General features: G+C 27.4%; 1 protein-coding gene across 4 annotated transcripts in view; it reads right to left on the bottom strand.

Moving 5' to 3' along the window:
* Positions 1-19,933, bottom strand: part of LOC139986348 (uncharacterized) — a 30,075-nt gene extending 10,142 nt beyond the window's left edge. Inside the window, exons 1-8 of one of the 4 annotated variants that reach the window (XM_072001603.1) lie at positions 19,442-19,933; positions 18,714-19,233; positions 9,494-9,755; positions 9,212-9,409; positions 8,029-8,196; positions 7,765-7,957; positions 7,427-7,690; positions 323-750 (exon numbers count right to left, since the gene is read on the bottom strand). In XM_072001603.1, coding sequence (XP_071857704.1) covers positions 622-750; positions 7,427-7,690; positions 7,765-7,957; positions 8,029-8,196; positions 9,212-9,409; positions 9,494-9,755; positions 18,714-19,233; positions 19,442-19,564 — 1,857 coding nt within the window. In that variant the 5' untranslated portion in view covers positions 19,565-19,933 and the 3' untranslated portion in view covers positions 323-621. Of the gene's footprint in view, positions 1-322; positions 751-6,280; positions 7,116-7,144; positions 7,338-7,426; positions 7,691-7,764; positions 7,958-8,028; positions 8,197-9,211; positions 9,410-9,493; positions 9,756-18,713; positions 19,234-19,441 lie in introns of those variants that run through there. The other 3 variants (XM_072001605.1, XM_072001604.1, XM_072001602.1) reach the window with 3 other exon arrangements.
* Positions 19,934-21,093: the final 1,160 nt, after the last annotated feature.

Genomic DNA, 21,093 nt, shown 5'->3' with positions numbered 1-21,093 from the left:
AAACAGAATGAAGCACTAATTTCATGATTTCACATTATTATAAAAGATATATGATATTATAAAACAAGATTGCACGGCCTCGAAAAGGACACGACATGAAGTTATTAGTTTCTTTGCGCGTGGACACGTAGAGCTTTTAATTCCGTTTTTTTTTTTTAAATAACTACATTTCTCTATGCGTTGGTTAATGCATTTCGTTTGGCATAAGTAACTTAGTACTTTTTTATATGAAATAATGAGTTACAAGAACCAATCGTTACAACTATCATGATTATATTAATAAAATTTTAAGCGATTCTAAAAATGCAAAAGTTGCAAGATATTTTAGTACAAATGTATATTTTGCAAAGGTCGCAAAAGTATTTAAAAATACAATCATTCGCAGTATTACTAAATCTCGGTATTCAATGGGACCATCCTTAACACTCATATGGTTATGGCGAACTATTCATACACTAATTTTTTACTAAGTATTAATTTGCAGCAAACTTACAGATTAGGAACACTAAGTAAATCAAAATTGACTTGGAAGATTGTATCATTAGAATATTGTATACCCTATTATTTAGATTTCTAAATGGATATAGAATACATATCCAACAATCCAGCATCTGCATGACTTCATACAATGATCAATTTGTAAGAAAGGTGTCTCATCACTGATTTTGATGGGACTTCTTTTTGATTTCCTTGTTTATACGTATAATCAGTGAGAAAAATAGAAGATACAGACGATCGGATCTCAGTGACCTTGAAAAAAATAAAAACATCTTAAAAATAGGAATAAAGAAAAATAATTTTAAGTATAATACTTAATAGTGTTTATAAAAACATATTGTACCTTTAATTGAATTGCTTATTAAGGAATACGTATTTGGTTTTGAAGATATTATTTCAGTTAGAACAACAAATAAATCAATGATATTTAAAAACACTTTAGCACTCAATAAGTGATATTAACTCCTAACTATTTACTACTCCTACACATTGTTAACTACATTGTACTTCTCCATATCTGTATCATAATTTCTCCCCTTTTTCTTCCACGCTGAAGTTTCATATTTTTTTAAAGAATCCGATATTCTCTGATTTACTCTTATTGTTCCCCAAAATCTAACCTTTTGCGATAATAATTTAGAAACCAAAGTTACACTGTTGTTAAAATTATCTGCATACACATGATGCCATTCGTTCCGATATTGATCCATTTGATTTATAATAGTACTCTCCAAAATATTACTCTTTTCACAATAAAGGAAAGAATGTAAATATATCGTGTTTTTGATTCACCAATGATTCTATTGAAAATGCCATATTTTATAGTTTTGTTCGGATTGTAAACTCGGAATCGAAGTCTTCCTCTCTATGGGATTATACTTCACCTAGTGATAGATATGATTTTAAATTTATTACAAAATAATCTATAATTTCCTGTACTTTTATTAGCCTCTTGTCATTTGGACGGATAACTGTGTTATTAAAGAAACGAAGGAAAATACAAATTTGCAAAAACCTACTACATACTACTACGTCTACTCCATAATATTGCCAAAAACTGGAGTTTCTATAAGTGAATTTGTGGACCAATCTTATTTTTCCTAATTTCCATAATTATTATGAGGGCAAATACTTTCTTCATTTCCGGAACTGTGACATCGATTCATTTAGATCTATGTGCAGAATTTTTATATCTGTGGCTATTTGCATTATGATAACGATTTTTCTCGAGTACAATTTTTTCAAATAAATTATCTCCAACGAATAAAGACGTGATATCTGGAACAATTTGAGGATTATCTGGAAAAATTTTCTCTCTAGCGACACCTTCGAATTGTTCGTTATGTTTTTCTGGATCAAGTTCCAATCAATCCCTATTATTCTCTCCTATTTCTATTTCTTCTTCATTTGATAATAACGATGAAAGCACGTCTAACACATGCACTTTTCGTCGTACCTGCCCAATATCAGAGTCTTCACTGTTACATTCATCATCAGCGATTTCTGATAAAATCTTCACAATATCATCTCCTTCTTCGTCCATTCAAAGATTTTTAGGAAAACATAAGAAATAAAACTTTTACTATTCAAACACAGGAACCACAGGCTGTTGAGAAACACATGCGATAGTTGCGGAGTCCAAGGAAAAACTAACAAATTTTACTCTCATCTTGTCGATGCATAGTCATTTTATCAACCATAAAGAAATATCTTATCGTGCTATAAACAGAGTTATTACGGTCTGAAGTAAAGTCCAACCGTCGAATCCGTACTTTATCTCTCTAGCGTATACATAAATCTTGATATCAATCATCATATAACACATATAACAGACATATAACAGAAAGTTAAATCCATAAACAATTTTTTCAATTCGTGAGACATCTAACATAGCCTTTTTTAAAAGAAATTGAACTATTTATAATATAAATTTATTTTGAGACAAATATACGAAGGTATCTGATGACGTGTTTTCACATCATCCGTACCCAAGTAAAGAACTTGAATGGTGCATTTATACTATGATGTATCATCCGTCGCCAATGTGTTAACAAATTAAATTATAATTTAAAGATTTTACAATTCTATAATTCATGATGCTACCCTGCTATGTATTTCTGTCTCTCTTGTTTCTCCTCCTTTTAGCAATAAACTATTTTCTTTCTTCCTTGATAATGACATTAAAACATTTTGAATTTGATAGCAAAAATTGCTTTAATTTACTACAAATTAAATGCCGACATGTGTATATAGTTTCATTGAAATGTTGATTTCAAAAAGAAAGGTACAAATTCTTCAACCTCTCCCTCAAGTCCGTTTTAAAGAACGGTATAAATGTTGATCTAGATTTGATAAAATTGCAATCAGTAACTCCATCGTATAATGAAGAACCGCAGGTATCAAGAAATACATGGAAAGTTACAAATTACCTTATTCCCATCTTTATCTTGAGTTATATAGGTTTTACTCTTTTAGCAACAACATGCACACGTAATGTGTAAGTTCCGACCGACAATCTCCTTGTGTCACACATCAGTTAATATAATACTATTGTCAGGGGCACACATACACGCAAAATGACTCGCAATATATGTTAATATATATAAAAATATATTAGTTAATAAATAATAACTATACTAATATAATTTAACTATATTAAATCTTGCAATAACGTTGCCGATTGCGGATTTATTTACTTATAATTAACGCTTTCTATATTACTCTTTTAATCCAGCTGGAGATGAGACTTGTACAATCTGTGGCGTCCTCTTCAAGACCGATATTTCCATAAGAATGACATATTTGCATTCACCATAATAAACAATTTATATTAAAAATACAATGAGTTTCTATAAGCCACTAACTTCTTAAAGTTTTCCTACCTCCTTCCTTTTTTAAAAAGCTTTCCTATTTTTGTCAAGATTACCACTAGTCTTTTTATATTTCCCATTGTTTATATATCTACAAGGCAATTAAAAAATCCCATTAAAATCAGTGATAAGTTACTTTTCCTGTAAATTGCGACTGTTATCGATGTGAACTTCATTTTTTGTTACCTCCTTCCAAATCGCTCTATTTAAAAAAAATGTTTTACGTAAAGAGATTTAAAGAATTAAAAGACAGTTTTCTTCAAATCAATTCTTGATTCAAGAATAAGCTTTAGGCTTTTCATGTGGATTAAAATGACGACATGTCGTATTAACTATGTTATAAAATTTAAAAAAAGGATTGTTTTACCATTTTAGTGGATTTTCGATATAATTTTTTAGCTAATTAATATTTACGCCCCGTACGGTACATGTATCGTTGTAACAATTATAAATCTTAACAATTTTTAGTTTTCGGCTCGTACGGGATCCACAGTGAAAGAGTTGATATTAGAGGTGTACAAATCGTCCCAAGTGTCGGGATCCGAAACTTCGAGGCGAGCCGATAGAAATTCGAACAGAATCAGCCCCCGATCTATGTAAATTCATATTGCTCCGACTCCCAAAAGTTTTGGGATCCCAAGTCATGACTCGGGTACAAGCTTGAACGAACAGTCTAACTTTAGATCGGCTCGGTAAGAGTCCAACTATTAAGAAGAAATAGATAGGAATGCTTCTTGCATGCTAATTTAACACTATAAAACATTGAATTTTTTGGTGAATCTGTGAGACAGCTATGTCCTTTCCAATTTCCATAATTTTTTAATATATTGAAAAGCTCACAATTTTGGACAATTTTTTCGTGTACATGTAACTGTTGGTTGATCATAGTTTCGAAATATTCGTAAAATACTATCAATACCATTAGAGTAAATTGTGCTTATAATTGTGCGTCCATAATGGCGTACGCGTTAGTATTGATTGCTGACCGCCCCTCTTTTTTTATATAGTTTATATAAACAAAGGTTGGGCCATAAAGACCTATGCACAACTGCATATGATATGTGAGACTGTAAGAAATGTCTACTATAATTTAATTAAAAATGAATATCATCAATCTGTTGTGTTTGGATTTGGGTTACTTTTTTCAATCCAGTCGCTATGAAGCGATGAGTAACACTAACGCAAACAATAACAATTTTTCTAGTTCGTAAAATAATATAAATTATTTACCCCCTATTACTTTTATAATTAGTTTGTTATTATTTTACGCAAGCGTTCCCGGTCGCCACAAAGCGGACGGATTGAAAAACCTACCCTAAAACCAAACCTAATACAGTGATGATATTCATTTTTATTTGAGGTATAACAAACATTTCTTACAGTCTCACATATGCAGTTGTACAGAAAACATTCAACTCGTTCGAGTATACCTTTAGTTATTTATATTGTTCTCTCTTTTATTTTAATTTCATCCTCTATGTAAAGTTGTTAAAGAATTTTGTAATTAATTTAAAAATATTATCAAAATAAAAATAATCTTTCTTTCAAATTTTGAATCTGGTGTTTATTCATCTAAGACTTATCATCACCATTTTTTATGTATATTCTCTTAATAGTTTTATTTGGGGCTCTCAAACCAATTTCATCTGACCTTCATCGAGTCGATGTGAATTTTAATCGGTTTCCACACCCCTCGAAAATGAAAATGAGAAACATTGAGCGAGTATAAAATAGTCAAGAAATGTACTTTAAATTCGTTCAGATATAATCATGTTGAGTGTCACATTCATCAAAAAACATAAGCAATTCCATTGATGTATATGATCTCATGATCCTAAATTTAAAAGCATAAAAATTTTATTTTTATAATCTAATGATTCACTAGTAACTGACAGTGAGATATCGTCAACCAGCAGTTAAAGATAACGCGGTTGTTCTCTCCCAAAGAGCAGTTCTAAGAATTCATAGGGTAACTCTAACCTATGCCTATTAAGATGAAAATACATCTATTAATCGAGAATTATTACATATTATATATATATATAACACGTATGCATATGTTAGATGTACATATTATATACTATGGGTTATATATATATAATACATATATAATATATTACATATATTATTACAAATATGTATGTAATATATATATAACACATATGCATATGTTAGATGTACATATTATATACTATGGGTTATATATATATATCATGTTGCATACTATATATTACATATATATTACATGTTATATAATATGTATATACATATTATGTACTAAATATTACATATATATGTATGTGGGTGTATATATTTATATACCATTTATGTCCTACATAGGAACAATATCTACTTCTAATGACAAATCACATAATTGATATGAGATTATTACTGCAGCGGCATCCGCTTTCGAGTTAACTAGAAAAAGAATTAATCTGTATTTAGGAATAATATCCCTTTATATTTATAATGATGTTCATAATAAAATGTTATTTTCAAATAGAGTTCAAATATGATAGTGAAAAGATAACATGTTGCTTCACTTTAATACATTTTCTAAAGCTTTAACACTGAAATATCTTTGAAAACTATCCAAAAGATAGAAATTAAATTAAATTTTTATTTGTTTAGTTTTTCAATTCAATTTTTAATTCTTGTATAGTTTGTCAGTAAGTGAATATGTATATCTAAAGTTTAGAATAAATAGCAGATTTAAATTGTTATCATTTAAATAAACTCATACTTTAACCCTTTGCACTCGGAGCCATCTTGGACGTTACCTACCAATAACTCGACGCCACTTTATTGCGAAAACGTGAACCTAAGAATCAATATATTATATAGTATAGCTTTGGAACCAAGTATTGTAATTATATTTGATTTACATGAATTTGTAGACGTTGAGGATCACATTTTTTGCCACAAAACGAAAATTTTATTTCTTATAATTTTTTACAGTATGATAAATTTTGAAGCAATTCGCAGTATGCACTGCAGGTTTATATATGTTTCACAATAATAAGTTGTTTGACGTCTTCTACTGGGTGTTTTCCTATCAGAACAAACAATACAGTCCAATTTTTTTTTCTCCTACATTGGGAATATGTAATTTGTTGTTCAGTCCATTATCCGACAAAGATGTAAGTAGATATGTTCTTGATTACCTCTCAACTGATTTATAAGACTTTTAACAAACTTGTAATATGTCATTTATTTTTTATTTTTTCTTCCTTCTGAAGTAAATTACGAAACCACAAAATTATATTTACCAAAAGAGTATTACTTTTCCGATTTTCTGACTTACTAGTACAAGGATCTATCCATAACGCTCGACACTTCAATACGAACTGAGTTCAGCTTTGAAAATCTTTTTCTCCAGTTTTGGACTTGCTTACTTATATCCTCAAATTTCACTATACAGTGCCAGGTATACTTGTATACCAACCTTTCTTCTACAACTCATCCTTAACGTTCTTTTCAAGTGGAGTAGAGAAGCGCTCGAACCGTCGTGAATGCACTTCTCACGTTCTCTTCTGATGTAAAACCTACTGATATTTTTTTCATATATCTTGGCAATTGTACCATATTTTGATTTGCTTCCTGGTGCCATTTCAACAGAAAACTTCAGGGAAACATGCATTTCACAGAAAGTTGCGGTGGAATGAGTTCATCCTCCGTAATCACTAATAAGCTTTGATATCCTCTCAGAGAAGACATCCGAGTGGTATGTGAGACTTACGATGTCCCCTTTGAAAAGACATCCGAGTGCAAAGGGTTAAGAATTGAATTTCAAAATTTGTAATGCTTATATCATAAAAACGGAACTTCAGACTACAAAATGGAATAAAAATCAAGTCTTAGTTTCTCTCATAGTCCTTAATGTATATAAATTGCTGAGGATACTCCATTAAAAATGTAATAAAATTTGTTGCGCATTTATATCAATTTGTAATATCATTTTAAATTCATCTTTGAAATAAGTTTCATATGTTACATAATGCCACATATATTTTTATACTATGAACTATAATACTAGATCAAATACAATAATTTCTTACATGTACAGTTGATGATTCCGTAGGGGATATAGAAAGTGAATGTTCTGAAGCATTTGAGTGATCTGCTTGTGACTGTTCTGATTGCTGCTCTGGTAATTGCTGCTGTGATTGTATCTGTTGAGATTGTGACAAATGCTTTGCATGAGATGTATTAATTCCATGCCTACGTTTCATATGCTTATTATAATTTGGCCAATTTGTAAAATGATGTTGACATTCTAAACAACTATATGGACGTTCGCCAGTATGTTGTCTTCTGTGTGTCTGAAAATAAATTTTAAAATGATATTACTTTTTGCTTTTTAAATAATACTGTATTAGTCATTTAATTAACTTACAGTTAATATTCCTTTAAATCGAAAACATTTACCGCAAAATTCACATGTAAATGGCATTGCACCAGTATGTATTCTGTGATGTTCCCTTAAGGTACCTTTTTCTCTAAAAGTTCTTCCACATATAGCACATTGATGTGGTTTAGCACCTGTATGAACTGTCTCATGTTTTTTCAACTGTAGTGGTGTTTTGAAACTGCAAATAACATTAAATATGTAAACATAGTTACAAGTAAGTTATAAATTATATGTTTTTAATAAACATACGCTTTTGAACATTGACTGCAATTATATGGCTTATCTGCAGAGTGAGTTAAAAAATGAGCTTCTAGATTTCCTTTCTGAATAAAGCTCTTGCCACACTGATCACATGTAAAATTTCTAACACCAGAATGGATACGTTTATGTGTGACTAAATTTGGTTTTGTTGAAAATCTGAAAAACTTCTTTTATTACTCGCATACTACTTATAATTTACTTATATATCACCCAAGTGTAATGCTAAAATACATGAGGTACTAAAATTATAATCTTGAAGTTCAAGGCCAAATTTTTTTTTATTGTATTCTCACAAAAAGGATAATATGTATTACAATAAAAAATAATCTGGTATTTACAGCTTAATTAACTCTTGAACTGACAATATTTACAATATTATTACTTATATTTTGTTAGCTTACTTTTATTAAAGCAATTCAGAAGTGAAAATTTGGACAAGTTTATGTACAAGTTTTGTATAAGCTTATGTATCAAGAATTAAAATATAGAATAAAGCAACTGCTTTCAAATGTAAGTGTCAATCAACATCAAAACTTTGTGAAAAATTTCATTATGGTTATAAAAATCAGATTATAAAAATATTTACAGCATAATGGTTGCAACATAAAAGCATGTATATGGACAACTCCATAAAGAAATATTCCTCACAATAATTAATTTGTAAATTTGAAAGAGATATAGAAGTTGAAGAAATTAAATAAATATATTGTAAATATAATATTGAGTTTCTAAAATAGTCACATCAGAAAAACTTTTTTAATGCTAAAATAATATTTAAGATAATATCAGATTATGACACATGGCTTTTTTGATATTTCTTCTTAAAATTTAGATTTGAATTCTAAAATTAAAGTCAATTTTACAATTTACTTCTTTAGCAAATCTTCACTAATTTAGAGATGTTGATTGAGTCAATCATAATCTGTGTAATATTTTAGTATAGCACATAGGAGATATTTTTAACAAAATAAAATATGAAATTATCAAATGACATTTTTTAATCAGTACTTATAAATATTCACAATATAAACTATAGACATGTGCGTGCACGCATACACATACAAAGAACATACATTATAAAGTGATATACAAATAAATAAATTTATATCAATAAACAAAAACAAAATTTATATATATATATTTATATATATATATATATATAACGTTATACCTTTTGTCACACTGATCACATGGAAATCTATTTTTCATAGTATCTGGTAAATGACACCGACTATGAATATATAATGCACTTTGTTGTCTAAATGCTTTCCCACAGGTTTGGCATACATGAGGTCGTTCCTCACTATGAATCGCTTTATGAGAATCTAATACCTTTTTATGTACAAATGATTTTCCACAATCTTCACAACTTTATAACATATATTAAATAGTTTCATTAGAAAATTATGTATATTAAACAGTTTACACATAACTTAATAAACCTGAATTTTACCTGAATTTCGTCTTGTTTTTGTGTCGTTTGACATGAGTAAGAAAACCATAATATTTATCATAAACTTTACAACATAAAACACACATATATTTTGCTTGTTGATTGTGAATAGTTTCATGATGTTCTTCTAACTTTTCTAAACTAGGTAATTTATCATTACAATCAGTGCAAAGCCATGGATACCTATTTAAACTTTCTTCTCTTTTGCGTTTTAATATTTCTACTGTATGTGCTTCTATAATTTCTAAGTCTGTGTCAGTACCTATATTTAAAAATTACAGCATAAATATAATTTTTCCAATATACTATCTGATATAATTAACATAACTTTTCATTATAGATATACACAATTAGAACTTCACTTAAGCATATATTAAAATATATATGATATTAATTACTATTTAGTAAAAATAATACATAAAAAATTCGGGATTTAAATATTAGTACATATTAAAGTAACAAAAAAACATCAGAAACTGACACCATATCTTCAATTATTCATTAGACCAATTTAAGAATTTTGCTGTATTTTCTTGGTGTAACTTTTTTATTATATACAGGAAATCAGCCTTTTCATCCGAATCACACCTTCTATTTAACTGCTCATATAAAACACAAGGTATCAAAAAATTATACTGTTTCTAAAGACTTATAAATCTGTGTGAAAAACGGCATTTAATTTCGTTCAAATGAAAAGGACTTGTCGTTTGTTTTGTGTATTTCATGGGTTGGTTTTTATTTCTGCCATTAATTACAAGGTTTATAAAAATTGTAATAACATTACTTTCATCTATACATTGTACACAATATTTTTTTATAAAATAAAACACATCAGTCCATTACAATCATATGTTAGATAGAGTATTTACTGTTATTTATTATTATTTTATACTATATTTACCACTTATAGGTCCAGTATTGATACTGTGAGTGAGAAGATGCTAGAAATACCGAAATAGCAATTGGAAATGATATAAGTGTAAAATCGAAGGCAGTTATATGTTATAATATAATATAAAGTTATAATATAAATATAACAACTCTATTTATCTGAACTATATAACTGTACTTCATATAATAGGAGCTGTCCAATTTTCCTCATTTATTGTTTTTTGTTGATATGACAGGAGCTCATGTTCAGATAAGTGAATTCGACTAACAAGAGTTAATTAAGCATTATTAGGCAAATAATTAGGCATTAACTAAAATTTCGTTCCAATAAATGAAGATTATATAAATGGAGTTTTACTGTATTAATATTTCAATAGAGTAGAAAAAAAGCTGTTTTCATCTCTTTATTTTATTTTAGAAAAATCAAGTAATATAGGCAATTCGAACCTAAAGTAAAGAAAGATTTATTCAAATTCTAATGTTCATTAGGGACATTTTCTGCTTCGAAATCTGGCAAATTAATGATCAACTGCTCTAAAACTTCATTTACAGAAATATTCTTGACAAATATAAGATCTTGAACGTTGCTACTAGATTCATGAAATGAATGCTGTCCAAGATTCTTACACCTTTTCCTACAAGAAAAAGAGATATTTTTTCTCATGATATTAAAGAAACAATGATAGAAAAAGTACCGCCTCCAGACTCTGGCCCTACATGTTCCCAGTTTTGGAAATATTCCATATGGAAATATTGTGTGAGAACTTTGTCCGATCAAGTCATTTTACTGAATTGTAATATTATAAAACTATAATCACTTATATATAATCAGCTTTCTTTTCTAGATTTTGGAATTCGTTTAAACATTCGTGACATAAAAGTGGATATCTAGAGAAAGGAACTTTTCATTACGAAAATCTGATAGATTGTTGTTTTACAATGCAGGATGATGAAACTCATTGGTGGAATGAGGATTTGTACTTCGATATGCTTGGCATATAAAGAGTATTTATATTTCAAGGATGTTTTTTCGGAACATCGCTATTGTAACAATTACATTGAATAAACTTGCTGTTATCGTTATATATATAATTATACTATATATATAATATAAATAAATGAATATATAAATATGTAATATAAATATAAATATAAATATATATATATAATATAAATATATCTGTATAAATATAGTATATATATATTTATTTATTTATTTATTTATAATTAGTACTCCAGTGTTTCGGAAGATAACTAAACTAATTGAAATGACAGACAATATACGAAGTGCACAAAATAAGAGTAACGATATTACATGAAATAATTACGATAATTACATATTTTTGGACATCGCTGAACTGAGAATAAATAAAAGCCGTTACTCATCTAAAAAAGATTAAAATATCTCAAAAAAAAAAAAGGAGTTGGAATTTAATTTTCTTAAACAATTGATTTATTTCGAAAAATTTTCACACAGATTTATAGGCCTTTAGAAAGGTCTCTTGTCCTCTTTTAAAAAATGCAGCAAAATTTTTAAGTTCAGCTAATGACAATTGTGCACGGTTTTAGCAAAATCTGCATGCGTTAGTCACCGATGTTTCATTTTAAATAAATAAAGCTTTAATAGAGTCCTATAATTCAATAATTCTTTAATTAAATATAAGAAAGTTGCGGAAGTACAGAGATCAGCTGAATAACATGTACAAGCGGACATGAAGTGATCTCTTATGAAAAAATAAGGAAAAAATATAGAAAAAAATTTTTCATATGAAGTTTATGAAAAAAATGAGTCCAAAAATTGAATAATATTTGAAGATTAATTCCGTTAATTCCAGACTGGACAGAAGTAAATAGTCAACAGGAAATTATTCAACATGTGAGAGTAAGTTGGAAATGTATAATAAAATTTATTCACAAAATGCTTTGTTTTCCAGAAAAATAAATTTGAAAATTTATCATAAACGTATGCCAGGTCAATTCTTAACTAAACATATCCAAACTCTATTTTCTCGAAAATAAAGCCTTAAATGAAAAAATGTTATTCCGCATTTTTTACTTACTTTCGCATGTAGAATTATTTTGTTGTAACCAGTCGATAATTAATCAAATTCAAGCATACCTGGCAAATTTTTAAACTCGATTTTCTCGAAAACTAACCGCAGACGAAAAAATTTTGTTCTATACTTTCTTTTTACTGTTTTATAACGAGTCATCTCATATTCACTTGTACATGTTATTTGACCGATCTCTACATGTATGATGGATTCTATCAGGATATCTGCGACATTTGCAATATTTGCGATTCTGTAAGAAGATATTAAGCATATAGATGCTAGTAAAAGAAAACTGTGGCAAAAATTTTTAGATAATCCTCTGTTTTCATATTTTATGCGATACGTTAGAGCCGAAAAATCAGTTACATTATTATAGTAATGTTTTATAAAATTATTTTAACTTAAAAACTATGTTTATTGATGCTTCTTTAGTCAATTTAGATACTATTTATCATATAAATTCTCAACTCTTTTTCCAATCCTTGTTCAATGATGTGAAGACACGCGATAAATTGAAATAAATAATATACTATACATATAAGTATTATATAACAGATAATATAAATCCTATTATAAAATGATGTAAAACGTAATGTGGTAAATAATGTATGACATATATGTTTTCAGTATACTCCTAGTTATCCTGTTCCGTTCAATCGGTCACAACTTTATTGAGATGAAAACAATTAGCTACCATTCTTTTATATTCTTAATTCGTAAAGAGATATTCCAGTAAGTTCAGTTAAAGCTGGCACATATGTAAATGATTAAACATTATAGATATATATGTACACTTTTTTAATTAATGCTGGATAATTGATAATTATTTCGTTGTGACTATTAATATTATGAGAAAATATTAATATTAATATTATGAACAAAAGTTAATCAATACTCTGTTGAAAATAAATTACGGTAATAAAGATTACCAAGAAAAGTTTATTCAATAAAAATTCAAATTTGACTAAGTAACATCGAAACGAATACACAATATCATACACAGTTGCTATCCTCCAATTAAAAAAGTCAGCTTAAAGTGTGATAAATTTTTTGTTGCATCGATCCAGATATCAGTTTCTATGTTTCCAATTCACCGTCTTGCGTTATTTCTTTTATAATCACCATATAACATATCAACTTCTTGGAATTAAAAAAATATTTCATTCCTATAGTAGATAGACATATTAAGATTCGTTTATATATATTTCCTTATTTTTTTATATTATTATATTTATCTATATTTCGTTTATATCAAACTGACAAGTTCAAAATGCACTTACTATAACAATACGAATATATACCATGAGTATGAGACTGAATTTATGACAAGTATTATCATTTATGTTCAGTCAGAAAGCTTACTGGATATTTTCATATTTATATGATTATATTTGATTTACACATTAATAAGGAAATTTATTATACAGGGTAATAATGTAATTTATTATACAACAGTGCGATTCAACAAGAAAAAATAAGATAAAAATATAGAATAGAATTTTTTCATATGATGCTCCGTTTCCGAGAAGATTTAGTACAAATATTTGACAAGTATAACTAAACTTGGCTGATTCTAAACTGAATACGAGTAAAAATTAAACTATAAATAACCCAAAAATGTACAAAAGACTCTTTCCTAACATGCGTTGTTTTTTAGAAAAATGAATTTGAAAATGTATCATGCGCGTGTATCAGACCAGTATTTAATTGGACATATTCAAACTTTATTTGCTTAAAAATAAGGCCTTAAACGTTTTTGACTTATCTTCCTACGTATAATAACCACCTGCTAATTCTTTACTTATACCTAACCACTGTTTGGCCAAGTTTAAATATGTTTGATAAATTTTCAAAAAAATTTTCTCTATTCTCAACTTATCTTTTTGGGGCGAACTACCCTGTATCCACTAGTACTGCTCACCAATTGCTGATCACCATGTATTTTAAGTTGATTTTATTAAGAAGTTATTGGAAAACAGCAACTGTTTATGACATCGCTGAATTTGTGTAAGTGTCAATTTTGACACTGCATAAAAAGCAATATATGGTGTCATTTAATAATATCATGATGATCTTGATTTTTTATTCAATACAACATTTTTTAATATTATTATTGAAATTTTTTGCCAAATGAATACTAATTACTTTATTATTCTTTTCATCAGATTAGCGAAAATGCTTGAAAAATCGTGTCAACCATTACAGAGAACAGACTGTATACTTTCGGATGAACCGATCATTTATTTATTTGATCATAAATCATAAGTCTGACACATAGGAGTCGGTTAGGCAGAAGTCCACTACAAGACAAAAAAGTAATGACTTTTAAAATTTTTAAATCTTTTCTAAGAATATTATTTGAAAATCTTATTTCAAGAAATTCTTATTTAATGAATATTATTTGAAATTACTTAATTTTCTCTATATATGATTTCTATGTAAAACATTTTTCTCATCATTATATTAAGTACATCGAATAATATTTGCGATTATTTGTGTAGTTATGACTGAACACAGATATTCATAATAAGAATAAATTGTCTTTATATATTCATTTAATTTCAAAATAAATTATAAAAATTAAATTAATATTTCTAACGTTTTTTAACAGTACATTTATTGAAAATTATACTGTTTTATATATCAAGAAACAATACATGCAGGCCAATCAGATTATATATATAAAATTCGCAAAATGATTTTCGTTGTGTACTTTGTGCTAATGTTATCCTGATATTCATCTCTTTAAGCTATTTGCATCTATCAACAAAATAACATAAACGTTTAAGGTGGTTTCATAAGAAATCTAAAGATCGCATATTGCCCAAACACCCTTTAATAATTGCAAAATTACGAGCTGCAGCTCGGTCTTAATGAACATACATATCCGTGGTGACGAATAACGTTTCCCAATAATCTTAAAAATGTATATATAAGGATCAGATTATTTTCACTTAAAGTATTGTTGTAAAGATGAACGCCTAATAATATGTTAGTGATTATACCGCACCATACATTAACACGAAATTAAATTAAAATTCATTTCTCTTTTTTGCATTGAATTCTGCATATCTGTATGGTATACGCAATAGTTTAGTACTGTATCAGTATAGATTTAATGACTTCTATCCAAAGTATTTTTTATAAAAATAGAAACCATTCCTATTATTTATTAATATCCATTTGCGAAACTTGTAGGGGTAGTATAAATATTTTTGGTAAAAAATTCTACACCTCTAGATTGACCTTGAATTCTAAGGTCAATTTTTTTTAACTAATTAAATAAATTAACTAAACTTTTAACTAAACTTATTAAAAGAACCATGGGTTACAACTCAGCCGTTCTCCTAAAAAATGATGTCAAAGTTTCACTTACACTTATATTGACAGTATTTACAATGTTTATATTTCGTTCCTTCGGTTCACCGTTTTATCTGCAATTTGTAAATCGAAAAAATTGAGTTGGAAGTTTATGAAGTTTAAATTGTTTTATGAAGTTAGGATTAAAAACATTTAAAAGAATATCTGTTGCTTTCTAAGTAGAATTTTCATCATATACTTATGGATTTATATTCTTTATACGAATGAGACATATATACATGAACTGATTAAGTACATATTTTTGAAAAATGGAGTTACAACAGTTAAAATTTAGGATGACAGTTTTGCAATCAGATAGAAAGTAAATAGCGTCGTATTAATGAGGAAACAGAAAATATTCTTTAACACATGAAATACCTCGCTTTCAATAGAATGAAATACCTAACTTCATGATTTCAAATTATTACAAAATTACTTACTGCATAAAGAAAGCTTCCAATAAGAGTTCAATGGTGCCAAAGAAGCGATTTGATGTTATTAAATTTTTGCAGCTGGGGGCGTGAAAGACTACTAAGACACTAAGTGGGCTTTACCAAAAATGTTTATACACCCGGCACATTATTTTACAACGTTATAGTTCACTTTCGTTGAATAATTGCGCAATTAAAGACTTAAAATATATGTATCTATGTAATTCCAAAATTTTATATACAGAATCTATTGAAATATTACAATAACGTAGTTACTTTCTGCATTAAAATAAACGGATTTTCTTCAAAATGCAAAAAGAATTGTGTTTATTTTAGTAACTATGTTGCTTTTTCGAATGTATGGTTTCTTCCTACAAATACTTCCATCTTAGTATGGTTTTTGGGTGAAATTGCTTATCATTAAGATGGAATCTATGTGAATGTTTTTCTGTATATAGTAATAAATTAGTTGTTCTATTCTTATTTGATTTATAATAAATACACAATATATCCATTTTATCTTCAGTTACATAATAACACCCAGTGTGCAACAATGGTTTAATTACTAAGTAAAACAATAACAAATAATATTTTTAATAATAAACAGAAAATGAATTCAACACAACTGTGACACATTACTTTTTTATATGGGTTTTAACTATAAATATTTGCAATATATCAACAATCATATATATAAGTATTGTTGTGGTATTTGTCTAATTTCCATGAATATACAAACAACAATGAAATAATCTAATTATTGATTGGATTACATGCACAATTGAAAGTGCCTTTTAATACAAAGAATTCTATTCTTAAACTAGAATTTCATAACTTTATCTAATAAATGTAGCGCTACAAAATATTTTATTAATTTTTGCATTTTAATAAACTTGAACTCAATTGTGTTGCAGACTATTGGTTTGTTTCAAGGATCACCTTCATATAACATAATAATATTGTACATACATCAATAATCATTTTATTATTATGTGAAAACCATAAACAATTTAAAAATATATTCCAGCTATCATATTATAAAATAGTAAAAGCTTGTCTTTTCTCATTTTAATCGTAAATCTCTCTCTTTTAACCAACTATAAGAAAAATGCTGGGAGCTAAAATGGTGTGAACATCTTGTGTATATATGTGTATGTTCAAAACTTTTTGGTAAACAGTAAATAATTTAGAGATATTATATGTGTCAAATAGAAATTACACTTCTTTAGTGTCGTTTTCACAGAATAGATCAAATATGTATAGTATTATGAACTGTTTTCTTAGAGACTACTGCAAAGAGATATCGACTTCACTTGTTTTTACTTCAGTGGATTACATGGGTTAATCATTAATATGTAAATAAACTTATGACTAGTATGGCAGAAGAGGTAGAGGACCAAATGTTGTATTAATTTTTATTTATCAGAATAATTATTATCCTAATGGATAGTATTTATTTGAAGCATTCTTTTACATTCTCTATAAATAAAGTCTTATAGTGAAAAATAAAATTGGATTCTAAGTACAAATATAAGCAATTATTTTAACTATTTTGATTCCATTTACAAGCATGTTCTTCTATTTGCTTTGTAACTGAGAGAATTCTTTGAAAAACTGAATATGAATTAATCATTGTTCTTCATCATCATTCTTTGAAAATGAATAAGGTTAGTCTTGTTTAAATCTTCCAGACAAGTAAACAAACAGTTCTGTTCAATTAATAGGATTATGTAAAGCGCAAAGCTTTGTATAAATAATGAAGAAGTATGAAGTACGTATGAATGAAAACAAAATAATAACAAAGGAAATATAAACATAGAAATACATATAGTATATCTATCAATTACTTTATTAACTGTTCTTAAATGTTCAAACCAGTATTTATGAAAAATCTACTAATTGTTTACAAGACCAAAGGCATCATTTCAGATATTTAATAGAATGATTCTCAATGTAAAATGTATTTTGCTCCCTTTTCTTTTTTCACATAAAATTTCTCTTTAGATAAGCATTTTTTGTCAAAACTTTTTAATTATTAGAATTTATCAGTATGAAAGAAAATGTTTCAAGTAAATGTTATTCAGTTTAATAAAAACTATCCATAAATGACAAAAAATTAATACTTTATTCTACTTAATATAAATAAGAGGATTCATTTTGTTTCACCAATAAACATCCTAGAAAAATGTATTACCATTACACCATTATCTAGCACAATCTATTTAATTAAAAAAAATAATGTTTATATCTATAAGTTTTCGTAAGCAAACAATGGTTTTTGAGTATATGTTTTAGATCCTTGTAACTTCGGTTATGCTTGTATTGATATTAATATTTTTATTAAAATCATCAATATCTACTTTCATTCATCTTACTATCAACTAATCTATTTATAAGATATTTTAAAATTTTTATAGATAGTTTTTATATGTGTTGTTTATATGTTTATATGTGTTATATTGCTACTATAATGATTATATTTACCTGTCATATAATTATCTGGAATTTTAATATTTGTTTTCATATCTATATTTTTATGTTCTTTTTTTAAATCAGCATTTATGTATACGTCTGGGTCCTCCATTTTTTGACTTTTTCGTTTTAATTTTTTTCTAGTTTGTTTAAGCGGTGCTTTTTTAAATTGAATTTTACATTTTTTTTGTTTCACATTATCTTGAGATTCTTCATTTTCATATTTTTGGTGGTTATCATTTTTATTTTCTTCAATAAAGTAATTACGTGAAGCATTAGATGTATCATGGATATAATTTGATAAATGACATTCAACAATTCCTTCGCCAATTTCTTCCTTTGGAAATGCAATAGTTTTATGAATATAATTTATATTTGATTCTAATGGTTGTGGCTCAACTTTAGGGTTTAGAAGTAATTGTCTTAAAGACACTTGTGCTTGATTGGTTTTCTCAAAAAATTCACTACACTGATTCAATAAAATACAACAATCTATACAAACTGTAAGTGGTAATCCATCATTAGTTAATACCTGTAAGCAGTATTTTAATTTAAATATTACTACAATATACATATATATTCATAAATATAGACATTAATCTAACAATACTAAAACGTAATATCAGATTAAAATTCGAAAGAAATTTTTTCATATTTCATTAGGACAAACAAAAAAATAGAAAGAATTATTAAATTTATTGCATTAAAAAGAATTATTTAAAAAAGGGAGCTATTTTTACCTGAATTTGTAAACATTTAGCAATTTTAGCTTCTATGGCTAATTTTTGTCCTTCTGCTTCGTAAATTCCAATAAAATTCTCTTTGGTTTCGGCGCAGAGCCGGCAAAGTTCCGACTCTGTCATGATTCACAAACAAAATTCGAGAACAAGTTCCGCAATACAGTACATTGTCAAACAAACAATTAATGCACTCACATCATCTCACATTTATATTGTAATATGTGATAAATAGAAAATTGCGAACGCCAAAAAGGATAGTGGACATATTGTTTCTTTGCACAAGAAAAACAAGTTATTTTGTAATACACGTACAGAGTTTGTTAGTTTATTACATTTATGGAGAATCATAACAGATTTTTATGAAATAATTTAATCGGTGTGTGTAATAGATTGTTCATTACATTATATATGAATGAAAGTACACAGTTTCATTATATTCCTTGAAAAAAAGTACATTTGTATATATAAGCGTGTTTATAGCATTGCTAGGGATTTTAAGGTCGTACCACACGTCGATATATAAAATTTCGATCACTGGTCAATTCTAATATTTTATCTTATAGATTTCTTTCTGATGGCTGTGAATGATACATATTTGTAACAACATTCTAAGCTTATTCTATGTATTTTTATATATTAATAAAATATATAATGTTTTTTTCATACTATGTATGCAATACATATATGTAAATACATATAGGTACATATTAACCTTATTTTCTCCATGTAAAATATATTTTTAATCCTTTTTATGCACCTATAATATATTCTATATGTCTATTAAAGATGTTATCCGAAATCACTAACAATGATTTATTTTTATATTTTGAGTGAATTTATTCATTGCGATCGTAATTCACGACCTTGATTGAATTATTTTTTATGAGATACTGCAATATAGTTTTGCATAGAAATATCTGTATATACTGTAACTTTAAAATGACGTCACGTCTTCTTCATATAACGTAAATTTACTTTATTGAATATTAAAAACAGAAAATAATTCAATTTTCTTTCCTTTATCTTATTTCATTATTTTAAAAAGAATTAATTCTTTGGTAAATGTACAGATAAAACTCAACTTCTCCGATTCTGATGCCTTTTTATATATTATATTTATATATTATACATTACTTATATTTTTAATATGTAGTGGGAAGCATGATTCTGAACAACTTTTTTTCTAAATATGTTACTGGCGATTGGTCTTAATTTTTAAGATATTTGCAAAAAAACTTGCTGCTACTACAGAAAATATGCTGTGGTAGCATATGCATCTACATTAGTTGCCAGCAGTCGGATAAAATAACCCGATCGAAATCTTCTGTTTATGTATACAAACAAGGGTGGGGCGAGCTTGAATATTCGAGATGAAGGTTTGTGCACAACGCTTATATACGAAGCTGTAAAAATTTCTGTATAACTTAATTAAAAATGATTGTCTTCAGTGTTTATATTAAGTTTGAGTTTGGATAAATATGTTCAATCCAGCCACCGCGAGGCAGTCGGCAACGCTTACATAAAATGATAATAAGTATTCTATTTCGAAAAATAATATCGATTACATATTCACTCATTAATTATGTTTATAATTAATTTCTTAGGATTTCATACAAGCGGCGGCCGGGCTGAAAAATCTAGTTCCAAGTCAA

Source organism: Bombus fervidus, chromosome 4 (genome assembly GCF_041682495.2).
Source record: "Bombus fervidus isolate BK054 chromosome 4, iyBomFerv1, whole genome shotgun sequence".
NCBI lineage: Eukaryota > Metazoa > Arthropoda > Insecta > Hymenoptera > Apidae > Bombus > Bombus fervidus.
The sequence above is the reverse complement of the archived record's forward strand: the minus strand, read 5'-3'. Positions and strand labels throughout refer to the sequence as shown.